Source organism: Colletotrichum lupini, chromosome 4 (assembly GCF_023278565.1).
Source record: "Colletotrichum lupini chromosome 4, complete sequence".
Taxonomy (NCBI): Eukaryota; Fungi; Ascomycota; class Sordariomycetes; order Glomerellales; family Glomerellaceae; genus Colletotrichum; species Colletotrichum lupini.
Genome location: NC_064677.1, coordinates 2,601,965 through 2,624,123, shown reverse-complemented (window position 1 = coordinate 2,624,123; position 22,159 = coordinate 2,601,965). Strand labels below are relative to the sequence as shown.

Below are 22,159 nucleotides of genomic sequence, written 5' to 3'. Positions count from 1 at the left end.
ATAAGTAGCTAAGTAGGCTAAAAATAATAAAGAGGGTATATATAATAATATATAGGATTATAAGGAGCGTTACTAACTTATATAAACTCTAAGTAAAAAGTAATTAATTCGATATTTTTATACGGTATAGTATAGGAGTTTATATAAGTATATATTAGGATATAGCACGGTTAGGCTTAATACCCGGGCGGTAAGGCCCTTACGGAGTCGTAGGGTACTTACTAACTATAAGCTAGAGTATACGCGCTTAGTTTAGCCCGTAAAAGGCTATAACTAACTATATAAAGGCTCCCCCTAAAGTTTAACGTTTCTAATAAAATTATAGAACTTTTATTTATCGTATATTATTATTATATACTTTTCTATCCTTTTTAGCGTTATAGATCCCCGTAAGCGTTTATATTTCTATATATATACTTATAAGACCTTATAAGTAAAAGGATACCCCTATATATCGTTATAATTATATATAAATATTTACCCCTTACTTAAAATTTCTTTTTTAGTTTTTTATTTTATATATTACTACTTTCTTAGAATAGTACGACTACGTATTAATCTTTTACTATATTGAACGATAATTATTATAAAGTTAAAGAGTAATTAGACCTATAATATAATTATTATACATATTTTTATAGTTTTTAGTATTAGAATTATAAAGCGAACTTTCGAACGTTAACTTACGAAATAGGACTTATAACGAGAAGAGCGTACGGTCTTTTCTAAGGATCTATTAATTCGTATCTAAGAATTATTTTTCTAATAATGCTTAAATAATAAAAATATCCTTTTTTAACTCTAGTCTAAAGGATTTATAATTACGGCTATAGGATTATTAATACTTCGTTAATAGAATTAGCTTTAGTAATAATAAATACTAGAATAGCTCGTAATTATATAATAACGATTAAAAGAGTTCTTTTTTAGTATACTAAAGGTTACTTACCGTACTAAAGGGTACGGTAAAGAGTATTTTTATATATAGGTTCGCTAATAAGCTTATATTATTAGCTAAGATAAACTATACTTTATATATTATAAAACCTTTCTATAATAAGTTTAAAATCGGTTAAGTAAGATAAGGTACTATTATAAAGGGTTTATAACTCCTAGACTAAATTATATTTAGTCTTTAGATACGTACGATAAGCTTCTATTATTTAGATTTAAGATCTATACTAGTATTAATACTTATTCGCGGTTTATTATATAGTTCTATATAGGGGTTTCTACCTATACGTCCCAGAATATACTTATATAATATCTTACTATTATTTAATAACGGGGATTTACGCTATTACGAGTTCGTTTAGACTAAGGAAAAGAAACCGTTCTTATGTCTAGTATTTATTACTACTTTTTATAACACTATTCAATAGCAAAAAGTCTAATTATATTCCGTAATTACTAGATCTTTAGTAAAAGTATCTATAACATTAAGATTAAGAGTTAGTAGAATCGTCTTTATTAAAGTAGATTAGTATATTAGCGGGTAAGTAATATATATCTTAGTATATATAAGTATACTTACGTTTATAAGAATACTTCTAACTACTTAAGTTCTAAGGGCTATTCTATATAAATATACTCTCTAACTAAATTACACTTCTATTTACGTATATACTACTAATTCGTTCTAATTTTATTAACTTTGTATAAATTTAGAACTCTTATCGAATTCGTTATTAAAAAGGTCGCCCTTACGTTATTTCTAGTTAGCTATAGTAACTATACTATTAACCTACGTTACGAACTATATAAGACTTTATATAGCCGATTAACTAAGACTAAGTTTAATAACTATTAAACGCTATTTAGAATAGTAGTAATCTAGACGTATATCTTTCTTAAGCTACTTTATAGATTTATACCTTAATTATTAAAAGCTCCCTAACTATATTAGTTAAAAGTACGAAGTTTAGCGAGGCTAATTATCCTTATTTTAAAGCGTATTAATATCTTCGTATTTATTTAAAATAGTATATACGTAATAAGCTCTAATTAGAAATTATTTTACTTAGTAAATTATAGGGCGGTATTATATAGGTTAAGTAGAGATTAAATGACTTTAGAATTAATCTTAGAGTATTAGATAGCTTCGTAATTACGAGCGATACTAAGGACGAAGATGAATTATAAATATAATTATAGTTTACTCTGAACTATCTATTAACGAGAATGCTCATTTCTATTTTTATAATATACTAGGTTATTTACTATTATAAACTTTATCTTCTTATCGAACTACTATAATCTCGTCTTTCCTATCGTTTTTATCCTTTTTAACCTTTTTCTTAGCCTTTACCTCCTTTTTAACGATCTTCTTTTTTTACTTAACTAATAATTCCTCCTTAATCTTTATCGTTAGTTTAATACTAATACTTATTAAAAGCCGTGTTTTTAGAATATTTCTATACGTCGTTTTGCTTAAAGTTTTAGTTATAATTAGCTTTATACGACCTTTTCCCTTCTTTACTAGCTAAGGTTTAATAACTAATAACTTAATTCTAGTTTAAGAAATAATAAAAAGTTAGTAATTATCTTTTTTATATAAGATCGTAGCTTTAAAAAGGAATTTCTCTAAACTTATAGCTTCGTACGCTACTTTATAATACTCTAAGATATCGTAAGGATTCTTTATATTAATTAGAAATACTATCTACTCTATTAAAAGAATTTACTAGTTTGTTATGAAATATGAAATAATAGATCGTATTATATTTTAATATAAAGTAAACGTTAAGAAGTAATTAAATTAAACTTTCTTAATAAACTTCTTAATAACTTAGACGTTAGTATAAGTCGTTACTTAGAAACTGTTAAGTTCGTTCTTAAAAAAGGATACGTTATATAATATAATAAAGATATTAATTATTAGCGATTACTTTAGCTCCTTTTTCGTTTACTAAACACTTCGTTCCCGCTCCTTTAAGCCCATAAAAAGAGATTTTATTAATATCGAGGCTTATACGTTTATACGTTCTTATTATATAAAAAGGGCAGAGCCTATACGAGTATTATTATCGATCGGTTATTTTAGAATAGTTTTATAAAGAGGTATCGTAAGGTCGATTAGTTTAGTAACGTCTTATATAGAGACTAGAAGTTATTATAAATTTATATTATAATATCTATAAGCGAGCTATTAGTTTAATAACTTAAGTAAAGAGTGATTTTTGTTTATAAAAGGGTAAAAAGTAGTAATTATTTTTATAATAAAGTTATAAAGAGAAGAAAAACTTTTACGTCGGGGTACGATATTGTGCGATTTTATATACCGCTATACGGTCTAATATATTACGAAATTAAAATATTTCTTAAGCCGTAAATCTCTATAACCCCTATTTATAGGTTATTATACTAGTCTAGACCCTATCCTAGGTAGTGGGGTAACCGTAAAATACGATTTCTACTTTGACATATGAAAAAAGTGTTTTGGCGGAGTGCCTCTTATAGTCTGCCGTACTTAACCTTAGAATTACAACATTGCACACAGAGAGAGGACTGCAGCAAGCAACACCGGATTCCCGTCTGCACGACTGCAGCAAGTCCAGTTTGCATGCAGCTATGCGTCGTCCAGTGTATCGGGGCTCCCTCTCGTACAGGAGAATAACCTGCATCTGCTAAAAGGTCGGATCATTACCCACAGAACTTCCAAGTTTAGAGTGATGGTCCATCTATTCCCCATTTCTCCAATACGAATTCTGTATCGCGAACTCCTCGCCATGGAGACCCCAAACTCAAGGAAATCCTTTTTGCTCAACCCGCCGCAAAAGCTGCAAACCAAATAACCGTTCCACCCAGAGAGATCCAGATCTTCCAGAGGCTTGGCAACACAAGTCTAAAATGTTTACTCGTCTCTTTTGGCTTCCGGTTACACGTCTGTGGTCGCAAGGGGGTTCCGCGGCCAATCTTGAGACGGAGAGGCTGCCAAGTTCGAACCGCAACGGTTTCATCTCTCCCCGTACCCGAACGCACAGCCTCGCTCGCCTCGCTTCTTGCCCACAACTCTACAGTCCCTTGTCTCTCATCGTCGCTGTCTATCCGTACCTTAGTAATAAAAAAAAGGGGGTGGGAGAGTTCATGGCGGTGCGACACGATGACAAGGGCGCCTGGGGTTCGGAAACGTCGTGTACGGGGGTTGACGCAGCAGAAAATCGGTCACGACGTTGAGTGTTCGACGAAGTCGTCCAAACTCAGTCATGGGGGGTGAAAGTCCCCTCCTTTCCCTCCAGTCTGTCTCTCTTGTTGCTCTCCTTCACGTCATTCTGGTCTCTTTCTCTTCTCCCGCTCAACCCTTACCCTTCTTGTGCTCCATCTCGGCTTCGTTGACTATTGTCTCTGAAGCATTCCTTTCTTTTTCGTCAACGCGAGACCGTTGCGAAGACTTGTTCACAAGTCTATTCCATTCTTTACTCCTGGTCGAGTGCTCTCTTCGTATCCGCTTGTTTCAGGCTTCTCTTGTTTAATTCTTCCCTTCGCAGTCCAGGAGACATCTTGAGTAAACGAATTCTGTTGGTGATTTATTTTTATGTTGTTCTTTATCCATTTATAGCCAACTGAACCAACTAGCTATCTGGCACGGTAGCATCGAAAGAGCCAAGACGAAAGGCAACAAACGTTGTCCACGAAGGAGCTGCGGCCTCGGTCTGATATCCCATAACGGATCACAATCTTTGCTTAGACGACGACAACAACTTGGAACTCACAGTCAATCATGCGGGGGTTCTTGAAGGTTGCTGGCGCAGCATGCCTGCTGGGCCAGCTCGCGGACGCGGCTGTCAAGATCAACTTTGACCAAGACCAGTCCATCAAGGATGGTGCGAGCACAATAGCCTTCGGCTTGTTGAAGTTCTACACAGGAAACAACACTGGCGACACACCAGGCAACTTACCAGATCCGTACTTCTGTAAGTAATTTTGCCGAGGGGTTTCCATATCCGATATATTCTAACAAAGCATCAGGGTGGGAGGCTGGAGCGATGTTCGGCACAATGGTGGATTACTGGCGCCTGACGGGAGACGATTCATACAACGCAGTAACAACACAAGCGCTACTTCATCAGGCAGGCGATGACGCCGACTTCATGCCGAGAAACCAGACGAGGACGGAAGGAAATGACGACCAAGGATTCTGGGCTATGGCGGCAATGAGCGCGGCGGAGAACAACTTCCCGAACCCTCCATCAGACAAGCCTCAATGGTTGGCGCTGGCTCAGGCTACCTTCAATCAATATGTTAGCCGCTGGGATACGGCGACGTGCGGTGGTGGGTTACGGTGGCAGATCTTCACGTTCAACAACGGTTTCAACTATAAGAACTCGATTTCAAACGGATGCTTTTTCAACATTGCAGCTCGACTAGCACGATTTACCGGCAACCAGACGTACGCGGACTGGGCGGAGAAGATTTGGGATTGGGAGACGAGCGTCGGCCTGATCACGCCCGAGTTCAAGATTTACGATGGCGCCACGGTCGACAACGGGATGAACTGCAAGGATATCGACACGATCCAGTGGTCATACAACGCGGGCATCTTCCTGCACGGTGCCGCGACGATGTACAACTTGACCCAGGACAAAAAGTGGTTAACGCGAACCGAGGGCGTGCTGACCGAGGCGACGACGTTGTTCTTCAACCAGACCGCCATGTTCGAGCAGGCCTGCGAGGCATTCAAGCTGTGCGACCAGGACCAGCAGAGTTTCAAGGGGTACTTCACGAGGTGGATGGCCGGAACGGCGCAGGTGGTGCCCTCCCTGTTTGACAAGATTATGGGTCTCCTCAGACCCAGCGCCGAACTCGCTATTGCCGCTTGCAACGGTTCGCCGGCTACAGGCTACAAGGGCCAACCGGGTACGGCGTGCGGATTTCAATGGGTGCCGAAAGGCCAGTTCGATGGCCTGGTCGGTGTGGGCGCGCAGATGAACGCGCTCGACGCCGCCATGTACATGCTCGTGAAGAAGGCGGACACCAAGACGGCGCCGGTGACGGCCGACACGGGCGGCACGTCGGTGGGCAACGCCAACGCCGGCATGAGCTCGCAGCCCAAGATTCCCACTTTGCCGCCGATCGAGACCAAGGATAAGGTTGCTGCCGGATTCGCTACGACGGCTATCACTTTGAGCATCGTGGCCGGGTGCTTTTTCATCATGAAATGAGAAAGGGCATAACTGTTCCTTTGGCAGCATTTATTCAGCACTGGGGTTCTCGTTCGAACATTTAATATGGCAACGGCATGTGATGAGGCGTTTTTGGGGGGAAAGACCAGCTTTGATAGCAGTCTGGTATGATATACTGGCATTGGTATGTGGGCGGCAACAAGTGTACAGACCTCTATCCAGAAGAGAGTTCGGGTTTACGATATACCCTACATACACATACATTCATATATACACACTCTATTTTCATGATGCCAATTTGTGCTCCGATGCTCCGTCGCCTAGACTTTCCCTCATCCTCATTTACAGTATCGAGAGCTTGCGCAAGCGGTCATTACTTTGCCTCTCAATAGACGTGTCAGCCACAAGATGATGAAAAGGCGCTTGCAATGTATGAAAATTGAAAAGCCAATTTAGGCAAGCTTCCCACGGCAACAGTTGCTGTCATGAACCGGTTCAAATTTTACTCCCCTCATTTTCTTTTTAGCGTTGCGGGAGGTAAAAATCTCCCAATTCGTACGGTGCAGAAGAACATCGGCGAGACCCCGGGCGCTTGCGCTTGCCGGATGAGGTGACGTTCCCACCCCCGCGGGCCCCGCATAAGGTACATACCACCCGACCCCGCGGCGCGGAAGCTGTTGGGAGGAGGAGAAGGAGGACCAATTGAGGACCTAAAGGAAGTCATTGGAGAGACGTGAAGTTTGGGTGGGACGTCATGGTCGTCCAATTGCTCGGTCCCTTGGGGCCGACTTACATATAGTAGACTCGGGTTGTTCCCCCGTTTACCTTGTGAACGAGAAGGATGTTCTCTCGCTCTCCTCATCTCCCCTCAACTACTACCGTCCCCCTCATATCTAATTCCGAGGATAATCTTTGATTACTTGCCTCATTCCCAACTCCAAAAGCACCGTTATAAGAGGTGACGTTGTTCAAGCTAAAGAACGCAGTATCTTATCTGGGCATCACACCACAACACATCTCACCCTATCACCAGGCAAAACATATCCGAAGCAAACCCCCTTCAAAATGTCAGCCAAACACTTCATCAATGACCCAACCAAGTTGGTCAACCAGGCCCTCCACAGCCTAACCCTCACAAACCCAAGCCTGGCCCTCGACAAGCCCAACAAGATCATCTACCGCAGACCGACACCCGATGCCGCCAACAAAAAGACCGTCTCCGTCGTCTCGGGCGGCGGCTCGGGCCACGAGCCCTCCTTCGCAGCCATGGTCGGCCAGGGTCTCCTCTCCGCCGCCGTGGCGGGCACCATCTTCGCCAGCCCGAGCGCGGAGCAGGTCCGGACGGCCGTCGCCTCGCGCGTCGACACTAGCGCGGGCGTCCTCGTCACCGTCATGAACTACACGGGCGACGTGCTCAACTTTGGGATGGCTGTCGAAAAGGCCCGCGCCGGCGGCCTCGAGGTCGAGATGGTTGTCGTCGGCGACGACGTCGGCGTCGGGCGGGCCAAGGCGGGTAAGGTCGGACGGAGGGGCATCGCGGGCACGGTACTCGTGCACAAGATTGCCGGCGCGCTCGCGGCCCAGGGCAGGCCGCTGGCCGAGGTCGCAAAGGTCGCGCGCCTGACGGCCGAGAACCTGGTCAGCGTCGGCGCGAGCCTGGAGCACGTCCACGTTCCCGGGCGCGCGGTGCCCAGCGGCGAGGAGGAGGGCGCGCTGCAGCTCGGTGAGGCGGAGCTGGGCATGGGAATCCACAACGAGCCGGGTTCCGGCCGGGAGAGCGCGGATCTGGAAGGGTTGGTGGGCAAGATGCTCACGCAGCTGCTGGATCAGAGCGACAAGGACAGGGCGTTTTTGAACGTCAACTCGAACGAGGTCGTGCTGTTGGTCAACAACCTCGGTGGCGTGAGCGCGCTCGAGCTCGGGGGCATCACGGCCGAGGTCGCGGCGCAGTTGGAGGGCAGCTACGGGATCCGGCCCGTAAGAATCCTGAGCGGGACGTACATGACGAGCCTCAACGGTCTGGGCTTCAGCATCTCGCTCCTCAACGTCGTCAACACGGACATTGGCGGCCCGAGCATGATCCAGCTGCTCGATTACCCGACCGAGGCCACGGGCTGGTCGTCGCCCATCCTCAAGGAGACGTGGGAGGCCAAGAACCAGGCCACGCGGGAGGAGGCGGCGGACGCCGGGCAGGCGACGAAGCCTAGCGATCTCAAGTACGATGCTGCTGCGGCCACCAAGGCTATCACGGGCGGTCTGCAGAGGGTCATTGCGGCCGAGCCCGAAGTGACTAGGTATGACACCGTCGTCGGTGACGGCGATTGCGGCATCGGTCTGAAGAGAGGAGCTGAAGGTGAGAGACAAACATGCTATCCGATCTAGATGTCACACCACACATGCACAGTCCGCTGACAAGCTTCACGCTCACTAGCAATCCTCAAGCACATCTCACAGAACCCCCTGACAGGCGACGCCGTCGTCGACCTCGCCTCCGTGGTCCCCGTCGTCGAGAACACAATGGACGGCACCTCGGGCGCCCTCTACGCAATCTTCCTCAACGCCCTCACCGCCGCCCTCCGCAGCCTGTCCCCCGGGTCCGCCGACGCGAAGACCTGGGCCGCGGCCCTGAAGCAGAGCAGCGACGCCATGTCGCGGTACACGCCCGCGCGACCCGGCGACCGGACCCTCGTCGACGCGCTGTACCCCTTTGTCGAGGTCCTCGGCGAGTCGGGCGACGTCAAGAAGGCGGCCGAGGCGGCGCGCGCGGGCGCGGAGACGACAAAGGGCATGAAGGCCAGCCTGGGGCGGACGGTGTACGTCGGCGGCTCCGGGTTCGAGCAGGTGCCCGACCCCGGCGCGTGGGGGTTGAGCTGCTTCTTTAGCGGGTTGGCGGGCCTGGAGGGTGAGGATGGGTGGGAGAAGCTGTAGAGATGGATTGCCGAGTCCGCAATTTCCAAAAGGGTTTCCTTGTGTATGGGGCAGATCGCGCCTGTTTTAGTAGTAATTTTCCTCGATGAGTGAATCGGATAATAGGGGGGTTTCGTGTGGTTGCACGAAGCTTGGAAAATCGGCAGAATGCTCAAAGAGTCAGGGAGAAAATGAAAGAACCCAATTGATCCATTTTGTCTTCAACGCCTATCTCATCCCATTTTGAAACAACAAAACCACTTTACCGTGGGTATTTATGCGAAACTTGTTTCCTTCTCAAGTTCTTGGTTCGTCCGCTGCTCTTCTCCCCCGCCTCTCTCTTAACTCATACGGTATGGCACGGTGAGCATGCGCCAAGTTGTCACCAAACCAAGCGCGCCTCGTTCACGGTCCCAATTCATCTTGTTGAGGCATATTCTTCGTGTGGCCGGATAGTGCAGTCCCTTTGTTCTCCCCGTTTTCTCGGTTTCAACGTTATTGTGTATGGCCCAGATGATTATCGTAGAGGGGCCGCATAACAAGACCAACACGCTCAACTCCTTCTCATCCGCGATTGTTGGATTTCTTCAGCTCAAGAGGACCAGGATGACGCTATCACCACGGAGAAACCTGTACAGGTGTTAGCCTCCAATTATGGGGGTACTGGGCATGCGGTGGGCGTAAACTGACATCTTGCTGATGAAGCGGTCCTTGTTCACGGGACGACCCTTCTTGCCGTTGGCCAGGCGCGGCGTCTCTGTCCACATTTCCTATAGAATACCAACGTCAGCCTCGCTTTTTGTGATTTCTGGCGACGAGCGAGAGTAAGAAGTTGTCGCACCTTGACGTTCTCCAGAACCATGTTGCAGTGTCTGTCAAAGGCCTTGACGCGCGCAAGGAGCTTTCGGTTGTTTCTGATGGAGATGAGGACCTGGGTGTGGCTACGGACGGCGGTCTGGAGGATGGAAAGGGGTCCGGCGCTGAACTCGTGCTCTTCGAGCTGTGCGATTTCGTACTCGGTCAACTCGTTGCGCGACTTGGTGAGAAGCTCCCTGTTGGTTTACGTGTTAGCACAATGGATGGATATCCATACAGGGGATAAGGACAGGTACGAACTGGATCTTAGGATCGGTCGACATGATGGGCGGCAGTCTGATGGGGATAGGCGTGGAGGGTGTTGATGTGGTGTGTGTCGCGACAACGTCTTTGAATGCTGGGCAAAGGTACACACAGCAAGGCTGAAAGAGTTTGGCAGTCTCGCGGCTCGCCGTAATGGCGCACAGATGCTCTGATTGGCCAATAGCTTCAGTGAGGTCGGCGCTGGAAAAAGTGTCCCCGTCCAAAAATTACAGGCGAAAGCTGCACTGGAAAGCTTGCAGCGATGCGCAAGGTTTAGTGGGGGTTTCCTGCCGGGCGCACCTTGGTCAGTGCGCACCTCAACTGGCAGTTGCCAATTGCCTTACCGGACAGACCCATGGTTATTCTCGGCCTCGAATTTGACGTGGAGAAGAGCCTTGGAAAACCATTCCCGCGACATCACCTACATCGAAGCTCCTTTACCACCCCCCCTTCCTCCCTCCCCCCTCCCCCGTCCGGCCCGTCTACCACACGCCCACTATCCGTCAGTCGATGCATCGCTTGTCCTAGACGAGCGCATTGGCAGTTGGTAGCAGACAAATGTTCTCGAGAGCGATCGCACTTAGAGCCAGGCCGGCAGCGTTAGCTGTTCCTTGCCGGAGCTGCAGCAGGAGCTTCGGTATGCCTCTCAGAGCCAAGATCATCGGCGCGGAGGCCTCATCACGCGCACAAGTGAGTCATTCTATCCGTCTTGCTGTTGGTATAGTCGACGACGTTGACTAACAACCCCCTTCAACAGATGTCGACGCAGATTCCGAAAGGGTTTGAGCAGAAGGCCAAGGACGACCCTGACGATGTCATGTTCAACAGCAGTTACGGTCTGAGGACCATTGAGCTCAACCGCCCGAAGAAACTCAACTCCCTGGACGGAAGCATGATCCGAAAAATTCTGCCGAGATTGGTCGAGTGGGAAAAGTCGGACCTGGCGAACGTGGTGGTCATGAAGGGATCGGGCGAAAAGGCCTTCTGTGCCGGCGGAGACGTTGCCGCACTGGCAAAGTGGAATAAGTTTGAGGACGGATGGAAGCGGAGCGCAAAATACTTCGAGCTCGAGTACAAGCTGGACCACTACATCGCGACGTATCAGAAGCCCTATGTTGCCTTCATGGACGGTATCACCATGGGCGGCGGTGTCGGTCTGAGCATCCACGCGCCGTTCCGCGTTGCCACTGAGCGCACCATCTTCGCCATGCCCGAGACGACGATTGGTTTCTTCCCCGACGTTGGCGCCTCATTCTTCCTGCCCCGGATGGCCGGCTCCATCGGCACGTACCTCGCCCTGACGAGCGAGAGACTTCAGGGCGCCAACGTCTTCTATTCTGGTGTCGCCACCCACTACCTCCACTCGACTTCTTTGCCCCAGGTAGAGGCCCGTCTTGCCGAGATTCGATTCCGCGACCACGACTCACTGGAGAAGCGCCTCCAAATCGTCAACCAAACCCTCGAGGAGTATGCCACCGGTCTCCCCCACAACGAGCCCATCCTTCTCGGCGGCGACCTGCGCAAGGCTATCGACCGCTGCTTCAGCCAGAGCAACATCGGTGCCATCATCAAGGCTCTCAAGGCTGAGAAGGGCTCAACGAAGCAGTGGGCCGCGAAGACGATCGAGACGTTGCACAAGCGGTCGCCTACGGCCGTCAACGTTGCGCTGAGGCAAATGCGCATCGGCGGCACTTGGTCAATCGCCGAGACTTTCAAGCGCGAGCACAAGATTGCAGAGAAGTTCATGCAGCAGGGCGAGTTCACCGAGGGTGTGACTGCGTTGCTGATTGAGAAGAGAGCCCCGGCGTGGAAGCCTGCTACTTTGGAGGAGATCAAGCCTGAGATGAACGTCACGGAGCCCTTCTTCGAGTCCAGCGGAGAAGACCTTGAGCTGCTGAACGACCGGGACTACAAGGAGTACCCGTACACATACTTTGCTCTGCCGACCGAGGCCGATGTACGAAAGGTCGTGCTCGAGGGCCAGCACACGCCCGAGGAGGTCGTGAAGAAGCTCGCCGCCTCGAAGAACAACCGACAAGGTGTCGAGGCGGTAGTCAAGGAGATTGTGGACCGTAAGGTCGTCACGAACAAGGAGGGTCGCGCGGTCTGGCCCGAGGAAAACCAATAGATGGTGTTGGGATATGTCACCGGGATAATTCCTAGGCGTGTATGATACTGTAGATGCTTTTGCCATGTATCTGAATAAATTTCACGGGTTGTATTGTGATCCGTTATTGACATTCGATGGACTGCATGGCTGTGTTCGTTGTGAAAGTGGAGATCGTGAACTGTGTTGATTAAAAGCTTCATCATATGTTCGTTGTTGAGCCTGATTGGCCCAATAAGTTTCGCATTCAGAAATGCTGGAACCTCGGTGGATTGGAACTGATACAGAAAAGTTGGGGTAGCGATGGCTTCGTGCTGATAGGCGGGCCTGGTATTGTTGCCTGCACGGCTGTGGTGGTTGCTTCGAAATTATCGGAGATAAGATGAACCAGCTATTCCGTCATACAAGTAAAGTAAGGCAAGCCTCCAGCCAGGCCTTACTTTTCATGACAAACCTCTTAACGTGAAGAGCGATGACTGTGGCGGATGGGCTTCGATGGCTTCGCTGTAATAGGTTAATGGCTACTGGTTGCCGGATGAGAACGTGGAGTCATGGATGCAAATACCATGGTAGCGCTGAAAACCTCTACACTAAGAAGAGATGAGGTGGATGAGTCGGGAGTTGGAAGGGGGGAATGAATGAATGATCGATCTCTCGGTTGGACGGGCAGAACTTCGACCCTGTCACCCTGGTCCGTGAGATTGATTGTACGGACAACCCAGGCGAAAGACGGGAAGAGTAGAGGAATAGAGAGAGACCTCAGGCCCAGGCTTCAAGAAGTGGGCAAGTATAAAGAGGGCCCCCGGCCCCCCTTCGCCGTCTTCGGGCAGGAGAGCAAAGAGCAGCTTGCATTTCTCCCCTACCAATTTCTCATCATCTTTTGTAAGTTCCGGTGCTTGGTCCGCCCTGGTCCTGAGTCGCCGGTGTCAAGTCCCGGTTGCCAGCGCAAAGTCCGACCAAGAAGAGGCAGTAGCAACCGGCTGGTCAGCAGGAGGACGAGGCCCCACCCGCACCCGAGAACCTCAGAAAGCGAGGAAAGAGGGACCCACTTACGGCATTCACACAGCAACCGCCTCCAGAGGCTCCAGAGGCTTCAGGGGGGGTCACATCCGAAAATCCAGCGGTAAAGGTCTCGGCCGAGCACGGACCATCACCGGAAGCCCTTTGAGGCCTTCCTCCGCTTTCCCCGGTGGGCCACTCAAGTCGCGGACGAAAGCGTGCACAGCGTGTTTTTGGCGCGTTCTGGATTCGGTGCAAAAGCTGGGTTCGCGCTAAGAAGCTAAGCGGCCCTTACCCCTGGTCCAACGTCACAGCACCCCCTGCTGGTCTAACCCGCTTGGGCGGCCTGTATTGAGACTTCCTTCATTGCGTACCTTACCCGTTGTGTTCTTTTACTACCTTACACGCGACAGACTTCACGTCTTTCTTCCCTCATCGTACTGTCCGTCCCAGGTTACAGTTCTTTTTTTTACAAGCAAACGCTCGAGCCTTTCCATTGAGCTGTCCAGCATTGAATTTGAGAAGCGTCTTTACTTTTTCAACTCTGCACCAAAACAGCGAGGCGTGCGTTTGTCTCAGAGCTGCTCTCTAGTCGCGCATGGGCTTTAAGTGGTTTGATCCACTTCCCAAAAACGCGACTTACACCAAAGCCGGGCCCAGGACGCGACTTCCTTCACGACCACGGCCATGATACCCGCCCCGCGCTTTACGTGACGCCTGCACTTTACCACTTTAACCACTACAAACACCAATTCGTAACCCACTCTCAACTCCCAATCCCTCCACTTTCTTTTCCTTTTTTCCCACCCTTGGTCACCGCCCAACAACTACTGCCGGCACCACTCGACTCTGTCGGCAATACCTCTCTACCTATTCGTCTTTTCGTATTCGCCCGTCACCTCACTTCCGAACTGGACGAACACTCGAGTCGGTGACAGCCTCGCCTACGATGGCGTCGCCAATGCCATCAGCGCCTGTGGGTAACTGGGGAGGTAACGGCCAAGCGATGCCACCACAGCCTCCTTCTGGCCCGGCAGATATGGATGATGCGGGTGTACAGATTCGAACCATGGGCCGTGAGTGCTTCCCGTTTTGTTTCTGCTCTGGCGCTCGCCGGATATACTGACTGGGAGATGAAGTCAAGGTCATTTACGCGTTCGCCGACAGCGGCGAGAGCTTCCTGGCACGACACTCAGAACTACTCACCGTCCAGACAGTACCAATCGACGAGAAGACCACAGTCGGCATGGTAGACTTGAAGTTGTGTGCCCAGGCCGTTGTTAAGTGCAGCCCTGAGCTGCTGAGCGACGCCACCCGCGACTTTGCCGTCTACGCATACGACTATTCAGAACCCGATGAGCCATTGGTCGGACAGGGCTTCCTAGGATGGATCATGAACAACACAGATGGCAAGAGGATCATTGGTCGCACCACCAGGAATCCTCTCTCGGTCTTTAGCGGTGGCGTCAAGGAGATCTTGGAGATCAAACTGAAGCTGAAGCCAGTAGCCGCCATGACACAACCGAGATACGAAGTCGAACCTAGACCAGACGCTCGACACTCATATCAGCGCTCTGAAAGCCACATGAGCGTCGAGATACAACCCACGATACACAACGATGGTGCACTCACGCCCAATAGCCATGCCGAGTGGGCCAGCTTCATGCAGTCGAATCAGCAGATGGGCAACCAGCAACATCCCCAAAATGTTGCATCCCCTCACCACCTACCCCAGCACCACAACGAATTCCAACACCAACCACAACCACCACCCCAGCAACGACAACAAATGCAACGAAGCAATTCTTTTGCTTACAATGGGCCCCCGCAACAGCAAATGCAAAATTCACAACTTCAACAGACCATACCCCAACCGCCTATGCAAAATTCTGAAGGGCCTAATCGGGTGGCCCCTACCCTTGTTGACACAGCAACCGAGACTCAAGTGAACCCACCATCGAGACCATCGTCCAGGGCTTCAAACACATCAAAGAAATCAAGATCTACCGGACGACCGCGTGGTCGCCCCCGGAAGCAGCCGAGGGCTGAGACTCAAGGTAACACGTCGGGCTATGAGGATGGAACCGATGGCGACGATGGTCCAGCCAAGAAGAAGAGGGCAACCATGACCCAGGTCACAGGCAACATCAATGCCCCCTTCGGTGGCGGCTCTGGCCCTCTCCGCGTCACAGCAAGCACGGCTGGCTCCTTGCGAACCTTGCGACCGGCCGGGATTTCTCAAGACCCTTCTATGGGCTCTCACATGCAGGATGTGCCTAGAGCCCCAACACCCGTCCCCGACAGAGGTCCCTCAATGCCACAGGGTGGCAAGGCCACGAAAGGTAGCAAGTTGCGTCGGCAGTCGACATTGAGCCAGGCCGCCACGCCTCCTAGCCAACCCCAGTTTTCCGAACCGCCCTTTGCCATGTCTCCGAGTCAACAAGATGGCCGTTCCCCGGACTCAGAGGCCGTGTCTCCCAACTTTTCCGAGGATAGCCCTGCAGCCATTGGATCTTCACCGCCTGTCCCTCGTACCACCAGCTTTGTGCGGTCAAGTCCGCCGGCCTCCAGCCCGATACTCCCCCCTATGCGAATGCCGATGCCAATGCCACAGCATGATTCTGGCTTTATGAGCGGCGGCGTTGACGACCTTTTCGATGGCGACATTATGAAGCCACTTCCGAAACCCGTTGCTACTGCACCGAAACAATCCAAAGGGCGGAAAACGAATCGCAACGAGACCAAGGAACAAATAGATGAATCCGGTATCCCCATCCAAGTCTTTCAGTTGGCGGAGCATGTACCCAGCGAAATAGATACTGCTCCGAAGATCCGGAAGCAACTCCCTCCCAAAGCACCCACTTCGACGCCGTCGACAGAGCCATCACTGCCACCTCTACAGCACGCCGTCAGCGAGTCCAACATGACAGTGCCTCCGCAGCCTGCGGGAAAAGAGCCCTCACCACAACAAGAGGAGCCGGTTGTGGTGATAAAGCCTGATGTCGACATGGACAGTCAAAGTGCTCCCAGTTTCGAGGCCCCTCGGTCTGAAGATAGCCTCGACATGAGACTCGAGCAACTTGTACAAGCTGTGCAGGATAAAGCACCCGACGTAGTGTTGCCAGAGCCTTCGACATTGGCTCCTATCGCGGCCGACGTCTTCGCTCTTCCTTCCGCACCACCATCTCTTTCTCGGTCTACTTCAGAATTTTCGCAGGCACTTCCAATGGTCCCGGCCAGCGACCCGATCGGCCCTATCGCATTCCCAGCTCTCCCACTTCCAGATATAACCTCTTTCTCCGAAGCGCCTTGCCCGCCAAGCGACGCGTTCCAACCCCCGAGATCACCAACCCAGGCTCAGAAGGCAAACAAGAACTATGTCAAGAAGAAGGCCATCAGAGAAAAGCTATTGCAGGCCATCGAGAGTGGGCAAACCCCTATGTACTGCAACAATTGTGGTGCTATTGAGACTCCCACGTGGCGCAAGATTTGGTCTCAGGAGCATGAGGGTGTCCCCGAATTCACCGAGTTTTCAGATAAGCCTGGCAGAATCACTGCCATCCTGGTCTTGGAGCGAGATGATGAAGATAAGGTTACCAAATACCAGGTCATCAAGAAAGGCCTGGCACCTCATGAGGACAAGTCAGAATGGAAATGGCATATGCTCTGCAATCCCTGCGGTATTTGGTTGTGTAAATGGAAGGCACATCGGCCATCGGAAAAATGGGAGAAGGACAGATCTCGCCTCAGTCAACAAAGACGGCCTCGGGGTACTGGGCGAGCTCCTAGACCGCCCAGGACGAAGAAGTCTGATTCGGCAAACCCGCTCAATCCGACGTCTGAAGCTTACTTCACTACGGACCCCATCGGGCCCGAGGATCGAGGCATCTCACCCATGGATGAAAGCAGATCTCGTGGCATCTCACAGGTCAGCAATGCCAACGAAGCTTCACAGCGTTCAGTCTCTCAGCTATCGATGTCTCAACCGCCTGACTATCAGGGCTCACGGCCAGCGTCGCCCGGGCATGCCTCCAACCCAGGATCTACCCACTCTCGAGGAAGCGGTACCGCCAAGAGCCCAATCACCCTTGACAACACCGACGTGGTGCAAGATATGGGTGGTACCCGACGGCTCCTATTTCCTTCACCTCGAAAGGAAGGCGTTGCTAAGGTCCTAGGTGAGGTTGCCGTCAACGTGGTACAGACTGCGCCGGAACTCAACGTCTCAGCGGAAGCTGCACAAAACAAGGAGTCCACCGACAAGTCTAGCAAGGATGAGGCGCAGAAGGACACCGGGTCGAATAAGGAGAACCTGGCTATTCCTGATGATGACCTGGAAGATCTGTTTCGGAGCCCCATCGCTCGCCCATCCACGCCGCCCCCTCGGGAAAGGCCTGCTAACAGCGGCCCCTTCAAGACTCCCACTCGGCCGACACCCAGCCACCGTCCCATCACTAGAAGCGTCACTAGGAGTGTCTCACGATCGTTGAGGTCCGGCGATATGCTCCGATCCCCCATGGCTATGCGCCGCACGCCTATGCGGACTCCGCGGTCGGCTAGAGGCCAAATCCGGAGAAGCCCTCGCCTGCATCATGAAGAGTTCTCTCAGATGGAGATGGCCTTGGAGGAGTACCTCTCAAGCCAACCGGTCGACCACCAGTATGACTCTGATATGCTGGAGGCTATGAACCGAGCATTGGCGGAGTCTATGAATGCTCCTGGTTCCAGTTTTGATATCACCAGTATGATGATGGATTCAGACTGTCAACTCGAATTCGGTGATCTGTTGGATTCGCCATCCAAGCCGACGCCGCGACCGGCTCGGCAAACGAATGATTACGAGGATTGGGAGACGTGGGAGAAGAACATGCGTGAGCGCCAGGCGGCAGATGATGCCGCACGCGACTAGATACCCGGTGGGAGGATAGAATGGTCATGATGTTTACTACGAGGGATTGCAGTGGAAATTTTCACGAAAGCGCGGGACATGGATCCACGCAATACGCGCAGCGTCGCCACGTGTCGTATGATATTTATTGGTTCTGAGAGAGTGGCATTATAACAGCGCGCCTGCGGGCATGAGATATATGGGAGAAGGCGTTTCGGGGCATCATAAAGAGGATGCCTGGAGGACTTAGAGTTCCAAACACCGGCCTTGGTGCCATGGTGATGAGTCACACGTTGCCTCTGCTACCTTACTGCATTGATTCAATAGTTTAAGATGAGGCCATTGGCCTTGTCACAGCAATACACTTGTTAATGACATATTTACGTCTCATTCGTGACAACCCCATGTTATATTCTTACCTCATAGTGGCTTACACCGTTCCGTTATTACATATGCCATGCACAGCTTCAATCTATTTTTCATAATTAACCGAAGGATGAATAACACCAGTCGTCGGTAGATAGGCTTTCGTCAGTACTGGCGGAGAGCGAGGCGCAGATTACCAACATAAACTTCAGTTACTGCAGTTCTTCTAAGCCCGGGTGGGGACTTGTATATTGAAAATTGAAAGTCCACATAAATACCAGTAGTATCATCTAACGACGTTCAGTAGTACTGCATGCACGCCCGGAATCTCTGGGGTTAATGTACCAAGTCGAGGTGATGGCTGCCTACTTTGTCTCTTGGCGGTATCTCAAGATCCAAAGTTCCTAGTGTAGCCTACCTTGCCTGTCGAAACAGCTGTAAAAAAAAAAAAAAAAGGGGGTAAGCGCAGAGGTGTGTCTCAGAAGTGCTAGTTCAAGCGCTCCTGTCTAGAGTCGTATCGAGAATCCCACTGAGAATTGCGTTGAGAGTCGTCAGAAGCAGCCATATCAAGTTAAACACCAAGTCATATCTCGAAACGTCAGCAGAATCGATTCTATTGGTAGTCGCTTGGACTCGAGAATAGAGTCGATGTTGAAAATTCGCCCATTAGGAGTTGAGTGATGACAAGCAAGAGTTATCAATGAAGTCTTGTTTCTTTTTTATTTGCCTCCCTTTTACACACACACACACACACACACACACACACATTTACTACAGCCCGTCACTCTCGTCATTCATGGGTGACCTCTTTGCTATTTCCAGGAAGAAATAAATGCCCGATGAAGCATCGAGACTTGAAACGTGAATGAAGAAGAAGCAGAAACAAGTCATCGCAACCAAAAGGAGCATATAAAACTATACTCCAGACCCATAGCAGCCGATGAGGAGCATCTAAGATATTCACGCCTGATGCAAGTCTCAACTACTGGAACCAAACCAAACCCGAGCACACCTAGTTGTTGAAAAAAGCCGACCGCTCAACGTGCTCTTTGGACCTGAGGGAAACAATACCCTCTCGCAGTTTGAGTTAAAGGACATATTTCCTCTCTTTTGACGCCACTCTTTACACCATGGTAACGAATAATTCCTTTGCTACTTTGCTACCTTTAGAAAAAAATGAATACTTGATGTACTTCTTTAATCAGGGGAAGTAGTAGATTCCTTATGATCAAAACTTTTGTTCGACTGTTGTTCTCATGGTTAATATCAAGTGCATCTTCGCTCTCGTAAACCATTGCTCTTCATGCCCATATTCATAAACAATCACTTTACTTTCATGGGCCACTACTCCCCACGCACGTATTCATGGAGAATTACCTCGCTCTTTTGAACCACTGCTCCTCGCGCGCTTATCCGTGAACGACTTGTTCAACGCCCCCGAGAAGATATGAACGTCCGACATGATAACCAGAGAGATAAAGTCTTGTCCTGCCCAGATCTGATGTTGGGAAGCAGCTCCCCAAGCGCCAAAGGAGCGGAGAATCTACGATGCGGCCCTCGCTAATGCGCCCGGATCCCGGCACTGCAATGCTAAGGCTGGTTCTACAAAGCCCAATATCGAGATATAGTTCCCTAAGCCCCCGAAAGATCGGACAGAGTCACGTTCACCCTGGTGCCTTCGTCCCCGAGTGTTAGTGTCTCTACTGGATGACAACGACTGGCTCAAGTTTGCTGGTGTAACGTCAATCATCTTCGAAATATACATCGATTCAGGAGAAGCACATCTTCAGCCCAACCTTTCGTCTGAATATAAAGGTAGCGGAAGATTAGGGACACAGAGCGAGGATAATGGTGAGGAGGCCGAGGATCCGGAGTTGACAGTAGGTGATCTATAACAACCGCGCAGCCATGAGACTGCACCCATCTACGGTCAGGTGATAGGACATAAAGTACACGTATTCTACACATTTTAACAACACCGCACTTGCTTCCCCGATTTTCGCTTCCAGCTTCTTCCGCTGCGTTACATCCCGGCTCAGTGGTGGTTCGGCCGCCCGAGTAACTGTCTCCGCCCTCTCTGCTCTTATAAACACGCACGACGCTGACTCCTCTACTTCCTCCTGACCAAGCCCTTGGCGTTGGAGTACCCCTTGATGCGCTTGGTGTACTTCCACAGATGCTTGTACTTGGCGGTCTGGCGCTTGGCTTCCCAACCGCGGGCCTTCTTGGGCTCCTTGAGCGAGAAGACACGCTTCGGGCGGAACTCAATGTCGGCGCCCGGCACACCGGCGCGCTCCATCACGCCAGCCGTGTTCTCGTCCCAGATGGTGCGGAAGATGTTGAAGCCGACGGGCTTGAGGTTGAACTTGTCGCGGTACGACTTGAGGGAGAAGCCGTCGCGGGCCTGGTAGAGCTTCTTGAGCTGGGCGGTGTCGAGCTTCTGGTCACCCTGCTCGAGGATAAAGATGGAGAGGCGGTGGTAGGGGGAGCCCTTTTGCGCGAAAGCGGGCAGGTAGGGAACGGCGAGCTGGGCCTCGTCGCGGATCTTGGAGAGCGGAATGGACGTTGCTGTCGGCGAGACGGGGATGTTGGCGGCGAGGTAGTGGCAGCGCTTGGTGAAGCCGTCGGTCTCGACGGAGGGTATGTCCGAGTCCATGATGACGATGGAGACGAGACGCTCGCCTGCCGTGAAGGGGGTGATGCGCAGACGCGGGGGCACCTCGGAGATGTTGCTGGGGAGGATCTTGCCAGGGGGGACCTTGGAGCGGCGGAAGAAGAGCTGAACGTCGTAGGTCGGCTTGATCTTGGGGAGAATATCGGGGATGATGTTGAGCTGTTGGATACGCTGCTCAATCATCTTAGCCTCGTAGGATTGCCACTTGCGCTCGGCAAGGAAGCGGTAAATGGGTTTGCTCATGTCACCTATTCCAGAAGGCACATTAGCACTCAATGCGCGTCTCAAGCATAGAAATGGACGTCATGTATCCTTACCGAGCCCATCCTCGAACCGCCTCTTGACAGCGGGATCGTTGATATCCGCCAGAATCTTCAATCTCTCGACCTGCTTTCGCAGACTGGACAGCCTCATCTGACGCATCCTCTCTCCTCCCCTAACCTGATCACCACTCAAGCCCTCCAACAGCTTGATCGCCTCCGTCTCCTTCACAATAGCACGGAGCTTCTCCTCGCGATCGGCGGCGAGGATCTTGCGCGCCTCCTGGAATGCCTGGTAGGGCAGCTGCTCAAAGGGGATGTTTGAACTCGTGCGGATGGCATAACGGCGACGTCTCGAACCAACGGGCGGTGTGCCTGCCTTCCACAGATCCTTCTCGGCCCACGGCGCGACGGCCGTGTTGGGGTCCAGCTCGACGGGGTCGACAGTCTCGGGGCGCTCGCGCGACACCTTGTACACTTCGGCGGCAGGGGCGGGCGTCGTTGAAAGACTTCTCCGTATCGGCAGGGGCGTGGCGACTCTGTTCAGGCATCGGTGAAGCGGCCGGATGGCCTGCCTACACGACGATGACATTTTGGGCTGTGAAAAGAGAGGGGGGCGTGGTGGGTTCGGTAGGTGGTCGTCTGATTCCCGACCAGAGCTTCTGAAGGAGGTTTTTCAACAGAGCTTCACGAGTCTGCTCTGCGGGTCCCCATAAT

General features: G+C 50.4%; 7 protein-coding genes across 7 annotated transcripts; 4 read left to right on the top strand and 3 right to left on the bottom strand.

Moving 5' to 3' along the window:
- Positions 1 to 3,380: 3,380 nt before the first annotated feature.
- Positions 3,381 to 3,623, bottom strand: CLUP02_07919 (uncharacterized protein; the record flags this gene model as incomplete). The annotated part of the gene is made up of 1 exon (XM_049286911.1): positions 3,381 to 3,623. One exon carries the CDS (start codon positions 3,621 to 3,623, stop codon positions 3,381 to 3,383), a length of 243 nt encoding a protein of 80 aa, XP_049144054.1.
- A 1,097-nt stretch (positions 3,624 to 4,720) lies between these two features.
- Positions 4,721 to 6,161, top strand: CLUP02_07918 (glycosyl hydrolase family 76; the record flags this gene model as incomplete). The annotated part of the gene is made up of 2 exons (XM_049286910.1): positions 4,721 to 4,913; positions 4,969 to 6,161. The coding sequence occupies 2 exons, from the start codon at positions 4,721 to 4,723 to the stop codon at positions 6,159 to 6,161; spliced, it is 1,386 nt and encodes a 461-aa protein (XP_049144053.1).
- A 1,026-nt stretch (positions 6,162 to 7,187) lies between these two features.
- Positions 7,188 to 9,050, top strand: CLUP02_07917 (dihydroxyacetone kinase; the record flags this gene model as incomplete). Its single annotated transcript, XM_049286909.1, has 2 exons — positions 7,188 to 8,475; positions 8,554 to 9,050. The coding sequence occupies 2 exons, from the start codon at positions 7,188 to 7,190 to the stop codon at positions 9,048 to 9,050; spliced, it is 1,785 nt and encodes a 594-aa protein (XP_049144052.1).
- A 151-nt stretch (positions 9,051 to 9,201) lies between these two features.
- On the bottom strand, positions 9,202 to 10,566 carry CLUP02_07916 (LSM domain-containing protein; the record flags this gene model as incomplete). The annotated part of the gene is made up of 7 exons (XM_049286908.1): positions 9,202 to 9,257; positions 9,382 to 9,614; positions 9,720 to 9,799; positions 9,871 to 10,081; positions 10,146 to 10,349; positions 10,395 to 10,448; positions 10,502 to 10,566. 7 exons carry the CDS (start codon positions 10,564 to 10,566, stop codon positions 9,202 to 9,204), a joined length of 903 nt encoding a protein of 300 aa, XP_049144051.1.
- Positions 10,567 to 10,706: 140 nt separating this feature from the next.
- CLUP02_07915 (enoyl-CoA hydratase/isomerase) lies at positions 10,707 to 12,276 on the top strand (the record flags this gene model as incomplete). Its single annotated transcript, XM_049286907.1, has 2 exons — positions 10,707 to 10,838; positions 10,906 to 12,276. 2 exons carry the CDS (start codon positions 10,707 to 10,709, stop codon positions 12,274 to 12,276), a joined length of 1,503 nt encoding a protein of 500 aa, XP_049144050.1.
- A 1,927-nt stretch (positions 12,277 to 14,203) lies between these two features.
- On the top strand, positions 14,204 to 18,163 carry CLUP02_07914 (GATA transcription factor; the record flags this gene model as incomplete). The annotated part of the gene is made up of 2 exons (XM_049286906.1): positions 14,204 to 14,330; positions 14,394 to 18,163. The coding sequence occupies 2 exons, from the start codon at positions 14,204 to 14,206 to the stop codon at positions 18,161 to 18,163; spliced, it is 3,897 nt and encodes a 1,298-aa protein (XP_049144049.1).
- Positions 18,164 to 20,618: 2,455 nt separating this feature from the next.
- On the bottom strand, positions 20,619 to 22,034 carry CLUP02_07913 (phosphatidylethanolamine-binding protein; the record flags this gene model as incomplete). Its single annotated transcript, XM_049286905.1, has 2 exons — positions 20,619 to 21,430; positions 21,500 to 22,034. The coding sequence occupies 2 exons, from the start codon at positions 22,032 to 22,034 to the stop codon at positions 20,619 to 20,621; spliced, it is 1,347 nt and encodes a 448-aa protein (XP_049144048.1).
- Between the last annotated feature and the right edge of the window lie 125 nt (positions 22,035 to 22,159).